We start from the raw sequence: 17142 nt of genomic DNA, 5'->3' as shown, positions 1-17142 counted from the left end.
TCAGACCCACCAGGTCCACCTGCAAATCCAAGAGTGACTGATACTACAAAGACAAGTGCATCTTTAGCCTGGGGAAAGCCTCACTATGATGGCGGTCTTGAAATCACTGGCTATATAGTTGAGCATCAAAAAGAAGGGGAAGATGAATGGGTGAAAGACACAATAGGGACTGCTTTAAGAATCACTCAGTTTGTTGTAGCTCATCTGCAGACAGGGGCCAAGTATAATTTCAGAATCTCTGCCATGAATGCTGCAGGTGTCGGTGAACCAGCCATAATTCCAAGTGTGGAAATCACTGACCGAGAAGAGATTCCTGACTTTGAACTGGATGCTGAGCTAAGAAGAACACTTGTTGTTAGAGCTGGATTAACTATTCGGATTTTTGTACCAATTAAAGGACGTCCAACTCCAGAAGTTACATGGACAAAAGATGATGTCTCGCTCAAAGGACGTGCCAGTATTGAAAATACCGACTCTTTTACACTCTTGATTGTCACAGAGTGCACCAGATATGATGCAGGAAAATATGTAATGACTCTTGAAAACGCTGCTGGTAAGAAGACTGGCTTTGTAAATGTGAAAGTCTTGGATACACCAGGTCCGCCAATAAACCTTAAGCCTAGAGAAATAACCAAAGACAGCATCACCCTCCAATGGGATATGCCTCTGGTAGATGGAGGTTCACGTATAACAAACTATATTGTTGAGAAACGTGAATCAACTCGGAAGGCATATTCAACAGTCACAACCAACTGCCAGAAGTGTTCTTTCAGAATTCCTAATTTGGCTGAGGGGTGTGAATATTATTTCAGAGTTCTGGCTGAAAATGAGTACGGTATTGGTGAACCAGCTGAAACTGCAGAACCCGTAAAAGCTTCTGAGGCCCCATCCCCACCTGAGAGCCTTAATATTATGGATATAACACGGAACTCAGTTAGCCTAGCTTGGCCAAAACCAGAACATGATGGTGGCAGCAAGATCACTGGGTATGTAATTGAAGCACAGAGAAAAGGAACCAACCAGTGGGCACATATCACCACTGTAAAAACACTGGACTGCGTGGTAAAGAATCTAACTGAAAATGAAGAGTATACTTTCCAGGTTATGGCAGTTAACAGTGCTGGAAGAAGTGCCCCAAGAGAAAGCAGACCAGTTATTATCAAGGAGCAAACAATGCTACCAGAGTTTGACCTCCGTGCTCTTTACCAGAAAACAGTCATTGCCAAAGCTGGTGACAATATCAAGATTGAAATCCCTGTACTTGGTCGTCCAAGGCCTACTGTGACTTGGAAGAAAGAAGACCAGATACTTAAGCAAACACAAAGGGTAAATTACGAAAATACAGCAACTGCAACCATACTGACCATCAATGAATGTATTCGAAGTGATAGTGGTCAATATCCACTGTCAGCTAAAAATATTGTTGGAGAAGTTAGTGAAGTAATCACAGTTCAGGTTCATGACATACCCGGACCGCCTACTGGACCAATCAAATTTGAAGAAATTTCATGTGATTTCCTGACATTCTCGTGGGAGCCTCCTTTGAATGATGGTGGTGTACCAATAAGTAACTACGTTGTAGAAATGCGTCAGACTGACAGTACCACGTGGACTGAATTGGCAACTACAGTGATACGTACTACATTTAAAGCCATTCGTCTTACTACTGGAGTTGAGTATCAGTTCCGCGTTAAAGCTCAAAACAGATATGGAATTGGTCCAGCCATTACTTCAGAGTCTGTAGTTGCCAACTACCCATTTAAGGTACCTGGGCCTCCTGGCACTCCTCAGGTGATTGCAGTCACCAAAGAAACCATGACCATTAGCTGGAATGAGCCAGTTACTGATGGTGGAAGCCCGATACTGGGATATCACATTGAAAGAAAAGAGCGAAACAGCATTGTTTGGCAGACTGTAAGTAAAATGTTGGTGTCAGGCAATATCTTTAAATCAACTGGACTTACCGATGGCATTGCATATGAATTCCGTGTTATAGCAGAAAATCTGGCTGGGAAGAGTAAGCCAAGCAAGCCATCTGAGCCTGTGTTTGCCCTGGACCCAATAGATCCACCTGGTAAGCCGATACCTCTGAACATTACAAGACATGCGGTTACACTGAAGTGGACTAAACCAGAATATAATGGAGGCTTTAAGATAACTGGCTACACTGTTGAAAAAAGAGACCTTCCTAATGGCCGTTGGCTGAAGGCTAATTTCAGCAATATACTAGAGACTGAATTCACTGTAAGTGGTTTGACGGAAGATGCTGCCTATGAATTCCGTGTCATTGCTAGGAATGCTGGTGGAGCTGTTAGTCAGCCCTCAGAGCCATCAGATGCAATCACTTGTAGAGATGACATTGAAGCACCAAGGATAAAGGTGGATGCTAAATACAAGGAGACCATAGTGCTGAAAGCAGGTGAAGTTTTCAGACTTGAGGCCGATGTTTCAGGTCGCCCTCCACCAACTATGATGTGGACAAAGGGAGAAAAAGAACTTGAAGACACAGCAAAATTAGAAATAAAAATAGCAGATTTCTCTACCATTCTCATCAATAAAGATTCCTCAAGAAGAGATGGTGGTGCTTATACACTTACTGCAACAAACCCTGGTGGCTTTGCCAAGCATATCTTCAATGTTAAAGTTCTTGACAGACCTGGTCCCCCAGAGGGGCCTTTGGCTGTGTCTGAAGTCACTGCAGAAAAATGTGTGCTGTCATGGCTACCCCCACTGGATGATGGAGGAGCAAAGATTGACCATTATGTGGTTGAAAAACGTGAAACAAGTAGATTGGCATGGACATCTGTAGGCACAGAAGTTCCAGTGACTAAATTGAAAGTTACTAAACTGTTGAAGGGCAATGAGTACGTGTTCCGAGTTATGGCTGTTAACAAATATGGAGTTGGTGAGCCTCTGGAATCAGAGCCCATTATTGCAGTAAATCCATATGTTCCACCTGATCCACCTAAAACACCTGAAGTTACAGCAATTACAAAGGATTCTATGGTTGTCTGTTGGGGCCATCCTGATTCTGATGGTGGGAGCCCAATAACTAACTATATTGTGGAACGTCGAGACAGGGCTGGTCTACGGTGGGTGAAATGTAACAAAAGGGTTGTTACTGACTTGCGTTATAAAGTGTCTGGACTGACAGAAGGCCACGAATATGAATATAGAGTCATGGCGGAAAACGCTGCTGGTGTCAGTGAGCCAAGCCCAGCCAGTCCATTCTATAAGGCCTGTGATACTGTATTTAAGCCTGGTCCCCCAGGAAATCCTCGTGTTTTGGATAGCAGCAAGTCCTCTATTACAATAGCATGGAACAAACCAATATATGATGGTGGTTCAGAGATCACAGGTTACATGGTTGAGATTGCACTACCTGAAGAAGATGAGTGGAAGATTGTAACCCCACCAATGGGTTTAAAGGCCACTTCTTTTACCATCACTGACTTGAAAGAAAATCAAGAGTATAAAATACGGATATATGCGATGAACTCTGAAGGTCTTGGGGAACCTGCTCTTGTTCCTGGCACTCCAAAAGCTGAAGAAAGAATGCTACCTCCAGAGATTGAACTTGATGCAGAACTACGTAAAGTTGTAACTATTAGAGCTTGCTGTACTCTAAGACTCTTTGTCCCAATTAAAGGAAGACCAGCACCTGAAGTAAAATGGACAAGGGAACATGGGGAATCTTTGGATAGAGCGAGCATTGAATCAACAAGCTCTTATACTTTACTTATTGTTGAAAATGTAAATAGATTTGATAGTGGCAAATACATACTGACAATTGAAAACAGCTCAGGTAGTAAGTCAGCATTTGTGAATGTCAGAGTTCTTGATACTCCAGGGGCACCTCAAGATTTGAAAATAAAAGAAGTTACAAAATCTTCAGTTACACTTACATGGGAACCTCCTCTCATAGATGGTGGCTCTAAAATAAAAAATTACATAGTTGAAAAGCGTGAATCAACCAGAAAAGCTTATTCAACTGTTAATGCCAATTGCCACAAGACCAGCTGGAAAGTTGATTCACTGCAAGAAGGCTGCAACTACTACTTCAGAGTCCTAGCTGAAAATGAGTATGGAATAGGCCTTCCAGTTGAAACTTCAGAATCCATAAAAGTATCAGAAAGACCACTTCCACCAGGGAAAATAACTTTGTTGGATGTGACAAGAAATAGCGTATCCTTATCTTGGGAAAAGCCCGAACATGATGGTGGTAGCAGAATTCTGGGCTATATTGTAGAAATGCAAAGTAAAGGCAGTGAAAAGTGGTCAACCTGTGCTACAGTAAAAGCTACTGAAGCCACTATCACAGGATTGATCCAAGGTGAAGAATACACCTTCCGTGTTTCAGCTCAGAATGAGAAAGGTATCAGTGATCCTCGCCAGCTGGGTATACCAGTTGTTGCAAAAGATCTTGTGATCCCACCAGCTTTCAAACTACTGTTTACCACTTTCAGCGTTCTAGCAGGAGAGGACTTAAAGGTTGATGTTCCTTTTGTTGGTCGACCCAAACCAGCAGTGTCTTGGCATAAAGACAATGTGGCATTGAAGCAGACTACAAGAGTAAATGCAGAAAGCTCAGAAAACAGCACCGTATTAACAATAAAAGAAGCATGCAGAGAAGATGTGGGATCATATTTAGTTAAACTTACAAACTCTGCTGGTGAAGCAGCTGAGACCCTAAATATTGTTGTCCTTGACAAACCAGGACCTCCAACTGGACCAGTAAAAGTAGATGAAGTAACGGCAGATAGTATTACCATTTCCTGGGAACCACCCAAGTATGATGGTGGTAGCTCTATCAATAACTACATTGTAGAAAGAAGAGACACTTCCACCACTACTTGGCACATTGTGTCAGCTACTGTTGCAAGAACAACTATAAAAGCATGTCGTTTAAAGACTGGGTGTGAATATCAATTCAGAATCGCAGCTGAGAACAGATATGGGAAGAGTACGTATCTCACCTCAGAGTCAATAATAGCCCAATACCCATTTAAAGTTCCTGGTCCACCTGGAACTCCTTTTGTAACAAATGTCTCAAAAGACAGCATGGTGGTACAATGGCATGAACCAGTCAACGATGGCGGCAGCAGGATCATTGGTTATCACTTGGAGCGCAAAGAAAGAAACAGCATTCTGTGGGCTAAACTGAATAAAACACCTATTCCGGATACCAAATTTAAGACAACTGGCCTTGAGGAAGGTCTTGAATATGAATTCAGAGTCTATGCAGAAAATATAGTAGGAATTGGAAAGGCAAGTAGAACATCTGAATGCTTTACTGCACGTGACCCATGTGACCCTCCAGGTCGTCCAGAACCTGTAATTGTCACAAGAAACTCAGTAACACTTCAGTGGAAGAAACCTATATATGATGGTGGAAGTAAGATCACAGGCTATGTTGTTGAAAAGAAGGAATTACCTGATGGCCGTTGGATGAAAGCAAGCTTTACAAATGTCATTGATACTCAATTTGAAGTAACTGGTCTGGTTGAAAACCAGAGATATGAGTTTCGTGTTATAGCACGAAATGCTGCAGGCACTTTCAGTGAACCATCTGAGAGCTCAGGGGCAATTACAGCAAGAGATGAAGTAGAACCACCTCAAATAAGTATGGATCCAAAATACAAAGACACTATTGTAGTGCATGCTGGTGAGTCTTTCAAGCTTGATGCTGATGTTCATGGAAAACCAATACCTTCCATTCAGTGGTTAAAAGGTGATCGTGAGCTGACAAGCACTGCTCATATGGAAATAAAAACTACTGATTTTGCAACAAGCCTTAGTGTGAAGGAAGCCACGAGAGTTGACAGTGGGCAGTATGTACTACTGGCAAAGAATGTTGCAGGTGAAAAGAAGGTTCCTGTTAATGTCAAAGTTCTTGATAGGCCTGGACCACCAGAAGGACCTGTTGAGATTACAGGTGTTACAGCTGAAAAATGCACACTGTCATGGAAACCTCCACTACAAGATGGTGGTAGCGATATTTCACACTACGTTGTAGAAAAAAGGGAAACCAGTCGCTTGGTGTGGACTGTTGTTGACTCAAATGTGCAAACCTTGAGTTGTAAAGTTACAAAACTTCTCGAAGGAAATGAGTATGTCTTCCGCATCATGGCAGTAAATAAGTATGGTATTGGTGAACCTCTTGAGTCTGACCCAGTAGTCGCAAAGAACCCATTTGTAGTGCCACTTGCTCCAAAGGCTCCAGAAGTCACAGCAGTTACCAAGGATTCTATGATAGTTGTATGGGAAAGGCCAGCCTCAGATGGCGGAAGTGAAATCCTAGGCTACGTCCTTGAAAAGCGAGATAAGGAAGGCATTCGCTGGACAAGATGTAACAAACGCCTGATAAGTGAACTGCGATACAGAGTGACTGGTCTTATAGAAAATCATGATTATGAGTACAGAGTTTCAGCTGAAAATGCTGCTGGCCTAAGTGAACCAAGTCCACCTTCTACTTACTACAAAGCATGTGATCCTATCTACAAGCCTGGTCCACCCAACAATCCTAAAGTCACGGATATTACAAGATCTTCAGTTTTTCTTTCATGGGGTAAACCTATCTATGATGGTGGCTCTGAAATTCAGGGATACATTGTGGAAAAATGTGATGTAAGTGATGGTGAATGGGCAATTTGTACCCCTCCAACTGGAATTAAGAATACTCACATGGAAGTAGAAAAATTAGTGGAAAAACACGAATACAAATTCCGCATATGTGCAGTAAATAAAGCAGGAGTTGGAGAGCATGCAGATGTTCCTGGTTCTGTTATTGTAGAAGAAAAGATGGAGGCACCAGACCTTGACCTTGACATGGAATTAAGGAAGATTGTAAATGTGAGGGCAGGAGGTTCCTTAAGACTGTTTGTTCCCATCAGAGGTCGTCCAACACCTGAAGTAAAATGGGGTAAAGTGGATGGTGACATCAGAGAAGCAGCTATTATTGATACCACTAGCAGCTTTACTTCCCTTGTTCTAGATAATGTTAACAGATTTGATAGCGGAAAATATACTCTGACCTTGGAAAACAGCAGTGGAACAAAGTCTGCCTTTGTCAGTGTAAGAGTACTGGATACCCCAAGTGCACCTGTTAATTTAAAAATCAGAGAGATCACTAAAGACTCTGTTTCACTTTCATGGGAGCCTCCTCTCTTGGATGGTGGAGCAAAAATAAAGAATTTCATTATTGAAAAGCGTGAAGCAACAAGAAAGGCATATGCAGCTGTTGTAACAAACTGCCACAAAACTTCATGGAAAGTAGATCAACTTCAGGAGGGCTGCTATTACTTCTTCAGAATCTCTGCTGAGAATGAATATGGAATTGGCCTCCCTGCAGAAACCAGTGACCCAATTAAAGTTGCTGAAGTTCCACAGCCTCCTGGGAAAATAACAGTGGATGATGTCACAAGAAACAGTGTCTCACTTAGCTGGGCAAAACCTGAACATGATGGTGGTAGCAAAATCATACAATATATTGTTGAAATGCAAGCAAAGGGGAGTGAAAAGTGGTCAGAGTGTGCTCGTGTTAAAACACTTGAAGCAGTTGTTACTAATCTAACTCAAGGGGAAGAATATCTTTTTAGAGTAATGGCTGTAAATGAAAAGGGTAAGAGTGATCCTAGAGCACTTGCAGTTCCAATAGTTGCCAAAGATCTGGTGATTGAACCTGATGTAAGACCTGCTTTCCACAGTTACAGTGTTCAGGTGGGACAGGATCTGAAAGTAGAAATACCAATTGCAGGTCGACCTAAACCAACTGTTACCTGGGTTAAAGATGGCCAGCCATTAAGGCAGACAACAAGAGTCAATGTTAGCGATTCAGCTGATCTCACTATATTGAATCTTAAGGAAACTAGCAAAGAAGACAGTGGCACTTATGAAATCACTGTGGCTAATGTTGTTGGACAAAAGTCTGCCTCTGTTGAAATTATTACTCTAGACAAACCTGACCCTCCAGTTGGACCTGTGAAGTTTGACGAAATAAGTGCAGAAAGTATTACCCTATCATGGAATCCCCCAGTGTACACAGGCGGCTGCCAAATCACCAACTATGTTGTTCACAAGAGAGATACAACAACCACTGTATGGGAAACAGTTTCGGCTACTGTTGCAAGAACTACACTGAAGGTGACTAAACTGAAAACTGGTTCAGAATACCAGTTCAGAATATTTGCTGAGAATAGGTATGGGCAGAGTTTTGCATTGGAATCTGCACCGGTTGTAGCACAGTATCCCTACAAGGAACCAGGACCCCCTGGCACACCATTTGTAACAACAGTTACAAAAGACTCCATGGTCGTACAATGGCATGAGCCAATAAATGATGGCGGCAGTAGAGTGTTGGGCTACCATCTTGAGAGGAAGGAGAAAAACAGCATTCTGTGGACTAAAGTAAACAAGACTATTATTCAGGACACAAGTTTTAAGACAAATAACCTTGAAGAAGGAATTGAATATGAGTTTCGAGTTTCTGCAGAAAATATTGTTGGTGTAGGCAGAACAAGTAAAGTTTCTGAGTGCTATGTAGCTCGTGATCCATGTGATCCTCCAGGTCGCCCAGAAGCTATAATAATAAAAAGAAGCTCTATTACTCTACAGTGGACCAAACCAGAATACGATGGTGGAAGTAAGGTTACTGGTTATATTGTAGAGAAACGTGACTTACCAGATGGTCGCTGGATGAAAGCTAGCTTCACAAACGTCATTGAAACTCAGTTCACTGTAACAGGACTTACTGAAGACCAAAGATACGAATTTAGAGTAATTGCAAAGAACGCTGCAGGTGCAATAAGCAAACCTTCTGACAGTACAGGACCAATAACAGCAAGGGACGAAGTTGAACTTCCACGAATTTCAATGGATCCAAAGTACAAAGACACTATTGTTGTAAATGCTGGTGAAACATTCAGACTTGAGGCTGATGTTCATGGAAAGCCACTACCAACCATTAAGTGGTACAAAGGAGATAAAGAGCTCGAGGACACTGCTAGATATGAAGTAAAGAACACAGATTTCAGTGCATTAATAATTGTAAAAGATGCTGTTAGAGTTGATGGTGGACAGTACATTCTAGAAGCCTCTAATGTTGCAGGAACAAAGACAGTAACAGTAAACGTAAAAGTCTTGGACAGGCCAGGACCTCCGGAGGGCCCAGTCCAAGTGACAGGAGTTACAGCTGAAAAATGTGCATTGGCATGGGGTCCTCCTCTTCATGATGGTGGCAGTGATATTTCTCATTATATTGTAGAGAAGAGAGAAACTAGCCGCCTGGCATGGACTGTGGTTGCTTCAGAGGTTTTGCCTACAATGCTGAAAGTAACAAAACTCTTGGAAGGAAATGAATACGTCTTCCGGATCATGGCAGTTAACAAATATGGGGTTGGTGAACCGTTAGAATCTGTGCCCGTAATGATGAAAAATCCATTTGTGGTTCCTGGACCACCAAAGGCCTTGGAAATTACCAACATCACAAAGGATTCTATGACTGTCTGCTGGACCCGGCCAGATAGTGATGGAGGTAGTGAAATTGTAGGTTACATTGTAGAAAAGAGAGACCGAGCAGGCATCAGATGGATAAAATGCAATAAACGCCGCATTACAGATTTGCGATTAAGAGTTACAGGATTAACAGAGGATCATGAATATGAATTCAGAGTTTCTGCTGAAAATGCTGCTGGAGTTGGTGAACCAAGCCAGGTTTCTCCCTACTTTAAAGCTTGTGACCCGATGTTCAAGCCTGGCCCACCTACAAATGCCCATGTTGTGGATACCACCAAAAGTTCCATTATACTTGGTTGGAGTAAACCTATTTATGATGGTGGTTGTGAAATCCAGGGATACCTTGTAGAAATCTGTAAAGCAGATGAAGATGAATGGTCACTTGTTACTCCACAGACAGGTATACGTGCCACTCGATTTGAGATCAAAAAGCTTACTGAACATCAAGAATACAAACTACGAGTGTGTGCTCTCAACAAGATTGGTGTGGGAGAGGCTGCATCAGTTCCTGGTACTATTAAACCAGAAGACAAACTTGAAGCTCCAGAACTTGATATTGATTCAGAGCTAAGGAAAGGGATAGTGGTTAGAGCTGGTGGATCTGCTAGGATTCACATACCATTCAGGGGACGACCAACACCCGACATCACATGGTCCCGAGAAGAAGGTGAATTCTCAGAAAAAGTTCAGATCGATAAAGGCATAAACTACACACAACTTTCAATTGACAACTGTGATAGAAATGATGCTGGAAAGTATATTCTTAAGTTAGAGAACAGTAGTGGTTCTAAATCTGCATTTGTTACAGTAAAAGTCTTGGACACACCGGGACCCCCTCAAAACTTAGTGGTAAAGGATATAAAGAAGGATTCCGCTGTATTATCTTGGGAACCACCAGTTATTGATGGTGGTGCAAAGGTAAAGAACTACGTAATAGACAAGCGTGAGTCAACCAGGAAGGCATTTGCAAATGTAAGTGCTAAGTGTGGCAAGACAAGTTTTAAAGTTGAAAATCTTACAGAAGGAGCAATTTATTACTTCAGAGTTATGGCTGAAAATGAATACGGAATTGGTGTTCCAGTTGAAACCAGGGATGCTGTCAAAGCCTCAGAGCCACCTCTGCCTCCTGGGAAAGTAACACTCACTGATGTGACTCAGAGAAGTGCATCATTTACGTGGGAAAAACCTGAGCATGATGGAGGTAGCAGAATTTTGGGATACCTTGTTGAAATGTTGCCTAAAGGAACAGAAAAATGGAGTGTTGTTAGTGAGACCAAAACATGTAATGCAGAGGTGTCTGGTTTGAGTCCAGGACAGGAATATCAATTCCGTGTGATTGCCTACAATGAAAAAGGCAAAAGTGATCCCAGAGCGCTTGGAATTCCTGTGATAGCTAAAGACTTGACTATTGAGCCAAGTTTCAAACTGATGTTTAATACATATAGTGTACAAGCTGGAGAAGACCTGAAGGTAGAAGTACCATTTATAGGTAGACCCAAACCTACTATTACTTGGACAAAAGATGAGCAGCCACTGAAAGAGACAACCAGATTAAATATTCAGAATACAACAACATCAACTATTTTACATATTAAAGAAAGCAGCAGGGAAGACTTTGGCAAATATACAGTAACAGCAACAAATGCAGCAGGTACAGCAACAGAACACCTGAGCATAATTGTACTAGAAAAGCCTGGCCCACCACGAGGACCTGTCCGCTTTGATGAAATTAGTGCAGACTTTGTTGTTTTATCATGGGATCCACCTGATTATACTGGTGGCTGTCAGATAAGCAACTATATCGTAGAAAAGCGTGACACAAGCACTACCACATGGAACATTGTGTCAGCAACTGTTGCAAGAACAACCATCAAAGCAACAAAGCTTAAAACAGGTTCTGAATACCAGTTCAGGATTTCTGCTGAAAATAGATATGGAAAGAGCTCTCCTTTGGCTTCTAAATCAGTTGTTGTGCAATACCCCTACAAGGTGCCTGGACCACCTGGAACCCCATTTGTCACAGCAACTTCCAAGGACCATATGATTGTACAATGGCATGAACCGGTTAATGATGGAGGAAGCAAAGTTCTTGGCTACCATCTTGAGCGTAAAGATAAGAACAGCATTCTTTGGACAAAACAGAACAAGTCACTTATTGTGGACACCAAATATAAAACAGACGGCCTTGAAGAAGGTCTTGAATATGAGTTCAGAGTTTCTGCTGAAAACATTGTTGGCATTGGCAAAGTCAGCAAAGTATCAGAACTGTATGTTGCCCGAGATCCTTGTGACCCACCTGGCCTCCCAGAGGCCATTGTTGTTACAAGAAGTAACATCACACTGAAGTGGAAAAAGCCAGAATATGATGGTGGAAGCAAAATAACTGGTTATATTGTAGAAAAGAAAGAACTGCCAGATGGTCGCTGGATGAAAGCCAGCTTTACAAATGTGTTGGAAACAGAATTTACAGTAAGTGGTCTTGTTGAAAACCAACGATATGAATTCAGAGTAATTGCAAGAAATGCAGCAGGTTGCTTGAGTGAACCATCTGAAAGTTCAGGGCCTATTACTGCCAGAGATGAAATTGAAGCACCAGGAGCTTCACTGGATCCTAAATACAGAGATGTCATTGTTGTTCATGCTGGAGAAACCTTTGTTCTTGAAGCTGATATCCATGGCAAACCTATTCCTGACATTACATGGTCAAAAGATGGTAAAGACCTTGAAGAAACAACTGCAAGAATGGAAATTAAATCTACCATTGAGAAAACAATTCTCACTGTCAAAGACTGTATAAGAGTAGATGGAGGTCACTATACTCTTAACCTCAAAAATGTTGGTGGCACCAAATCTATACCAATCACTGTAAAAGTGCTTGACAGACCAGGACCTCCAGAAGGACCTTTGAACATTACAGGTGTCACTGCAGAAAAATGCTACTTGTCATGGTCTCCACCTTTACATGATGGTGGTTCTAGTATCTCACATTATATCATTGAGAAGAGAGAGACAAGTAGGCTTTCATGGACACAAGTAGCAACAGACGTCCAGGCTCTTAACCACAAAGTAACCAAACTCCTTCCTGGCAATGAATACATTTTCCGTGTAATGGCAGTCAATAAATATGGAATTGGAGAGCCCTTGGAATCTGAACCAGTTGTGGCTCGTAATCCATACAAACCCCCTGGTCCTCCTTCAACTCCTGAAGTTTCAGCAATCACAAAAGATTCTATGGTGGTAACATGGGGTCGCCCAGAAGACAACGGGGGAGCTGAAATTGAAGGTTACATACTTGAAAAACGAGACAAAGATGGTATCCGGTGGACCAAATGCAATAAGAAAAGGCTGACAGACTTGCGATTCAGAGTAACAGGTCTAACTGATGGGCATTTCTATGAATTTAGAGTGTCTGCTGAAAATGCTGCAGGGGTAGGGGAACCCAGTGGGCCATCCATTTTCTATCGTGCTTGTGATGTTTTATATCCTCCAGGTCCACCTAGCAATCCAAAGGTTACAGATACTTCCAGGTCATCAGTTTCCCTTGCCTGGAGTAAGCCCATTTATGATGGTGGTGCTCCTGTTAAAGGATATGTAGTAGAAGTAAAAGAAGCTGCTGCTGATGAATGGACTACCTGCACCCCACCAACAGGCCTACAAGCAAAACAGTTCACTGTGACAAAACTGAAAGAGAACCAGGAGTATAACTTCCGCATCTGTGCCATCAACTCAGAAGGAGTAGGAGAACCTGCGAGTATACCTGGTGCAGTCTTAGCAGAGGACAAGATTGAACCTCCTGAAATTGAACTTGGTGCAGATCTCAGAAAAGTAGTCACTGTACGTGCTAGTGGTACTTTACGCCTGTTTGTCACCATCAAAGGAAGACCAGAACCTGAAGTTAAATGGGAGAAAGCAGAAGGAACGATTAGTGAGCGAGCTCAGATTGAAGTCACCAGTTCCTACACAATGCTGGTCATTGACAATGTCAATAGATTTGATAGTGGTAGATACAATCTTACTTTAGAGAACAACAGTGGCAAAAAATCAGCTTTTGTTAATGTCAGAGTGCTTGATACACCTAGTGCACCTCTAAACCTCACAATCAGAGAAGTGAAAAAAGATTCTGTAACTTTAGCCTGGGAACCACCACTTATTGATGGTGGAGCTAAAATTACCAACTACGTAGTTGAAAAGCGAGAATCCACAAGAAAAGCATATGCCACAGTTACAAGCAACTGTACTAAGAATTCCTTCAAGATTACTCAACTACAAGAAGGATGTAGTTACTACTTCCGTGTTCTAGCTGTAAATGAATATGGGGCTGGTTTACCAGCAGAAACTGCTGATCCAGTTAAGGTATCTGAACCACCTGCTCCACCTTCAAAGGTCATTCTTGTTGATGTGACTCGCAATTCTGCTTCAATTAAATGGGAAAAGCCAGAGAGCGATGGTGGCAGTAAAATTACTGGTTATGTAGTAGAAATGCAAACTAAAGGAAGTACAAAATGGAGTGCATGTACACAGGTGAAAACATTGGAAGCAACAATAACAGGCTTAAGTATGGGAGAAGAGTACAGTTTCAGAGTGCTTGCTGTTAACGAAAAAGGAAAAAGTGATCCAAGAGAACTTGGTGTCCCAGTCATTGCAAAAGATATTGAAATCCAGCCGTCTGTTGAGCTCCTTTTTAACACATTCACAGTGAAAGCTGGAGGTGATCTTAAGATTGACATTCCATTCAGAGGGCGACCTCTTCCCACTGCTAGCTGGAAGAAGGATGGGAATCCCTTAAAAGAGACAACCAGGGTAAATGTTCAGACATCAAAGACTTTAACTTCACTGTCCATCAAGGAAGCTACAAACGAAGATCTGGGACATTATGAATTACATCTTTCAAATACTGCTGGATCAACAACAGCTTCTTTAACTGTAGTTGTCCTTGACAGACCAGGACCACCAACTGATGTTAAAATTGATGAAGTTAGTGCTGATAGTGTAACTCTGTCTTGGAAACCTCCAGCATATGATGGTGGATGTCATATTAGTAATTACATTGTGGAGAAGAGAGATACTACCACAACAACATGGGAGGTAGTGTCTGCAGCAGTTGCAAGAACAGCAATTAAAGTATCTCGACTCATCACTGGATCTGAATATCAGTTCCGTGTTTGTGCAGAAAACCGCTATGGGAAAAGCACTTATACTAATTCTCCTTCTGTTGTGGCAGAGTATCCATTTAAGCCTCCAGGTCCACCTGGAACGCCTCGTGTGGCACATGCAACTAAATCTTTCATGATTGTAACTTGGCAGGTGCCAGTTAATGATGGAGGTAGCGTAGTACTAGGATATCATTTGGAGCATAAAGAAAGAAGCAGCATTCTTTGGACAAAAGTCAACAAGAGCCTTATTACTGATACACAAATGAAAGTTACAGGTCTTGATGAAGGACTGATGTACGAATACCGCGTGTATGCAGAAAACATTGCTGGAATAGGCAAATGCAGTAAAGCATGTGAACCAGTTGCTGCAAGAGATCCATGTGATCCTCCTGGTCAACCAGAAGTTACTAATATTACAAGAACATCTGTCTCATTGAAATGGACTAAACCAGAATACGATGGTGGAGCTAAAGTAACAGGATATATTATTGAACGCAGAGAACTACCAGATGGTCGTTGGCTAAAATGCAATTTTACTAATGTGCAAGAAACATACTTTGATGTAGGTGGACTTACAGAAGACCAGCGTTATGAATTCCATGTGATTGCAAAGAATGCTGCTGGACTCTTCAGTCAGCCATCTGAATCAACTGGACCCGTGACCGTAAAAGATGATGTGGAGGCTCCAAGAATTATGATGGATGCCAAATTCAGGGATGTTGTAGTTGTGAAAGCTGGAGAAGTGTTTAAAGTAAATGCTGATGTTGCAGGACGGCCAATACCAGTGATTTCATGGACAAAGGATGGCAAAGAGCTCGAAGGAAAAGCTAGAGTTGAAATAGTCTCAACAGATTTCACTACTGCAATAACCATTAAGGACTGTATCCGAGGTGATTCAGGACAGTATGTATTGACATTACAGAATGTTGCAGGAACAAAATCTTTGGCAATTAATTGCAAAGTACTTGACAGACCTGGCCCACCTGCAGGTCCGCTAGAAATAAATGGCCTTACTGCTGAAAAGTGCCATTTATCATGGGGACCCCCTCAAGAAAATGGCGGTGCAGATATTGATCATTATATTGTGGAAAAACGTGAGACCAGCAGAATTGCATGGACACTTTGTGAAGGAGAGCTTAAAACAACATCTTGTAAAGTGACAAAATTACTGAAAGGTAATGAGTATATTTTCAGAGTGATGGGAGTTAATAAATATGGTGTTGGGGAGCCTCTAGAAAGTGTTGCTGTCAAAGCCCTAGACCCATTTACAGTTCCAAGTCCACCTACATCTTTAGAGATCACCAGTGTGAGCAAAGATTCAATAACTCTTTGCTGGGCAAGACCTGAGTCTGATGGAGGTAATGAGATCTCTGGCTATGTAATTGAAAGGCGTGAGAAAACCAGCCTAAGATGGATTCGTGTAAACAAAAAGCCGGTTTATGATTTAAGAGTGAAATCATCGGGTCTCCGTGAAGGATGTGAATATGAATTTCGGGTTTATGCAGAAAATGCTGCTGGCCTCAGTCTCCCAAGTGAAACCACACCATTGATTAAGGCAGAAGATCCAATCTTCCTGCCATCGCCCCCATCTAAACCTAAGATTATGGATTCTACAAGGTCAAATATCACAATTGGTTGGACAAAGCCACTGTTTGATGGAGGTGCTCCAGTAACAGGATACACAGTTGAATACAAGAAAACTGATGAAACTGACTGGACAACAGCTATTCAGAATTTAAGAGGCACAGAATACACCATAACTGGATTAACATCGGGCTCTGAGTACGTTTTTAGAGTGAAATCCATTAACAAAATGGGTGTCAGTGAACCAAGTGATGTCTCAGAACCTCAGGTGGCAAAAGAAAGAGAGGAAGAACCTGCCTTTGAAATTGACAGTGAAATGCGGAAGACTTTAATTGTAAAGGCTGGTGAATCATTCACAATGACTGTTCCTTTCAGAGGCAAACCAGTCCCAAATGTAACATGGAACAAACCAGACACTGATCTCCGTACACGTGCAAGCATTGACACTTCAAGTAATTGTACATCTCTTACTGTTGAAAAAGCAACTAGAAATGATTCTGGAAAATACACATTAACATTGCAAAACATCCTGAATACTACCACCTTGACTTTAATTGTCAAAGTTCTTGATACACCTGGCCCACCATCTAATATTGCTACAAAAGAAGTAACTAAAGAATCTGCTGTGTTATCTTGGGATGTTCCTGAAAACGATGGTGGAGCACCTGTAAAGAACTATGTAATTGAAAAACGAGAAGCTAGCAAAAAAGCGTGGGTCACTGTGACAAACAACTGTCATCGCCTGTCCTACAAAGTGACTGGTTTGCAAGAAAGTGCCATTTACTACTTCCGTGTCTCTGGAGAAAATGAATATGGTGTTGGAGTGCCTTCTGAGACCAAAGAGGGAACAAAAATAACAGGTATGTTTTATTATGAAAACAATTTGTTAATA

General features: G+C 41.9%; 1 protein-coding gene across 8 annotated transcripts in view; it reads left to right on the top strand.

Annotated features, from left to right (window-relative positions):
• Positions 1 to 17142, top strand: part of TTN (titin) — a 236790-nt gene that overhangs the window by 191006 nt on the left and 28642 nt on the right. For all 8 annotated transcript variants that reach the window (XM_042040505.1, XM_042040513.1, XM_042040510.1 and 5 more), the window contains one exon: positions 5 to 17110. In XM_042040505.1, coding sequence (XP_041896439.1) covers positions 5 to 17110 — 17106 coding nt within the window. The remainder of the gene's footprint in view (positions 1 to 4; positions 17111 to 17142) is intronic.

Source organism: Corvus kubaryi, unplaced genomic scaffold (genome assembly GCF_017639235.1).
Source record: "Corvus kubaryi isolate FWS band 111438036 unplaced genomic scaffold, C.kubaryi_AGA036_p1.0 37396, whole genome shotgun sequence".
Lineage (NCBI taxonomy): Eukaryota > Metazoa > Chordata > Aves > Passeriformes > Corvidae > Corvus > Corvus kubaryi.
This window is presented reverse-complemented; position numbering and strand designations above follow the sequence as displayed.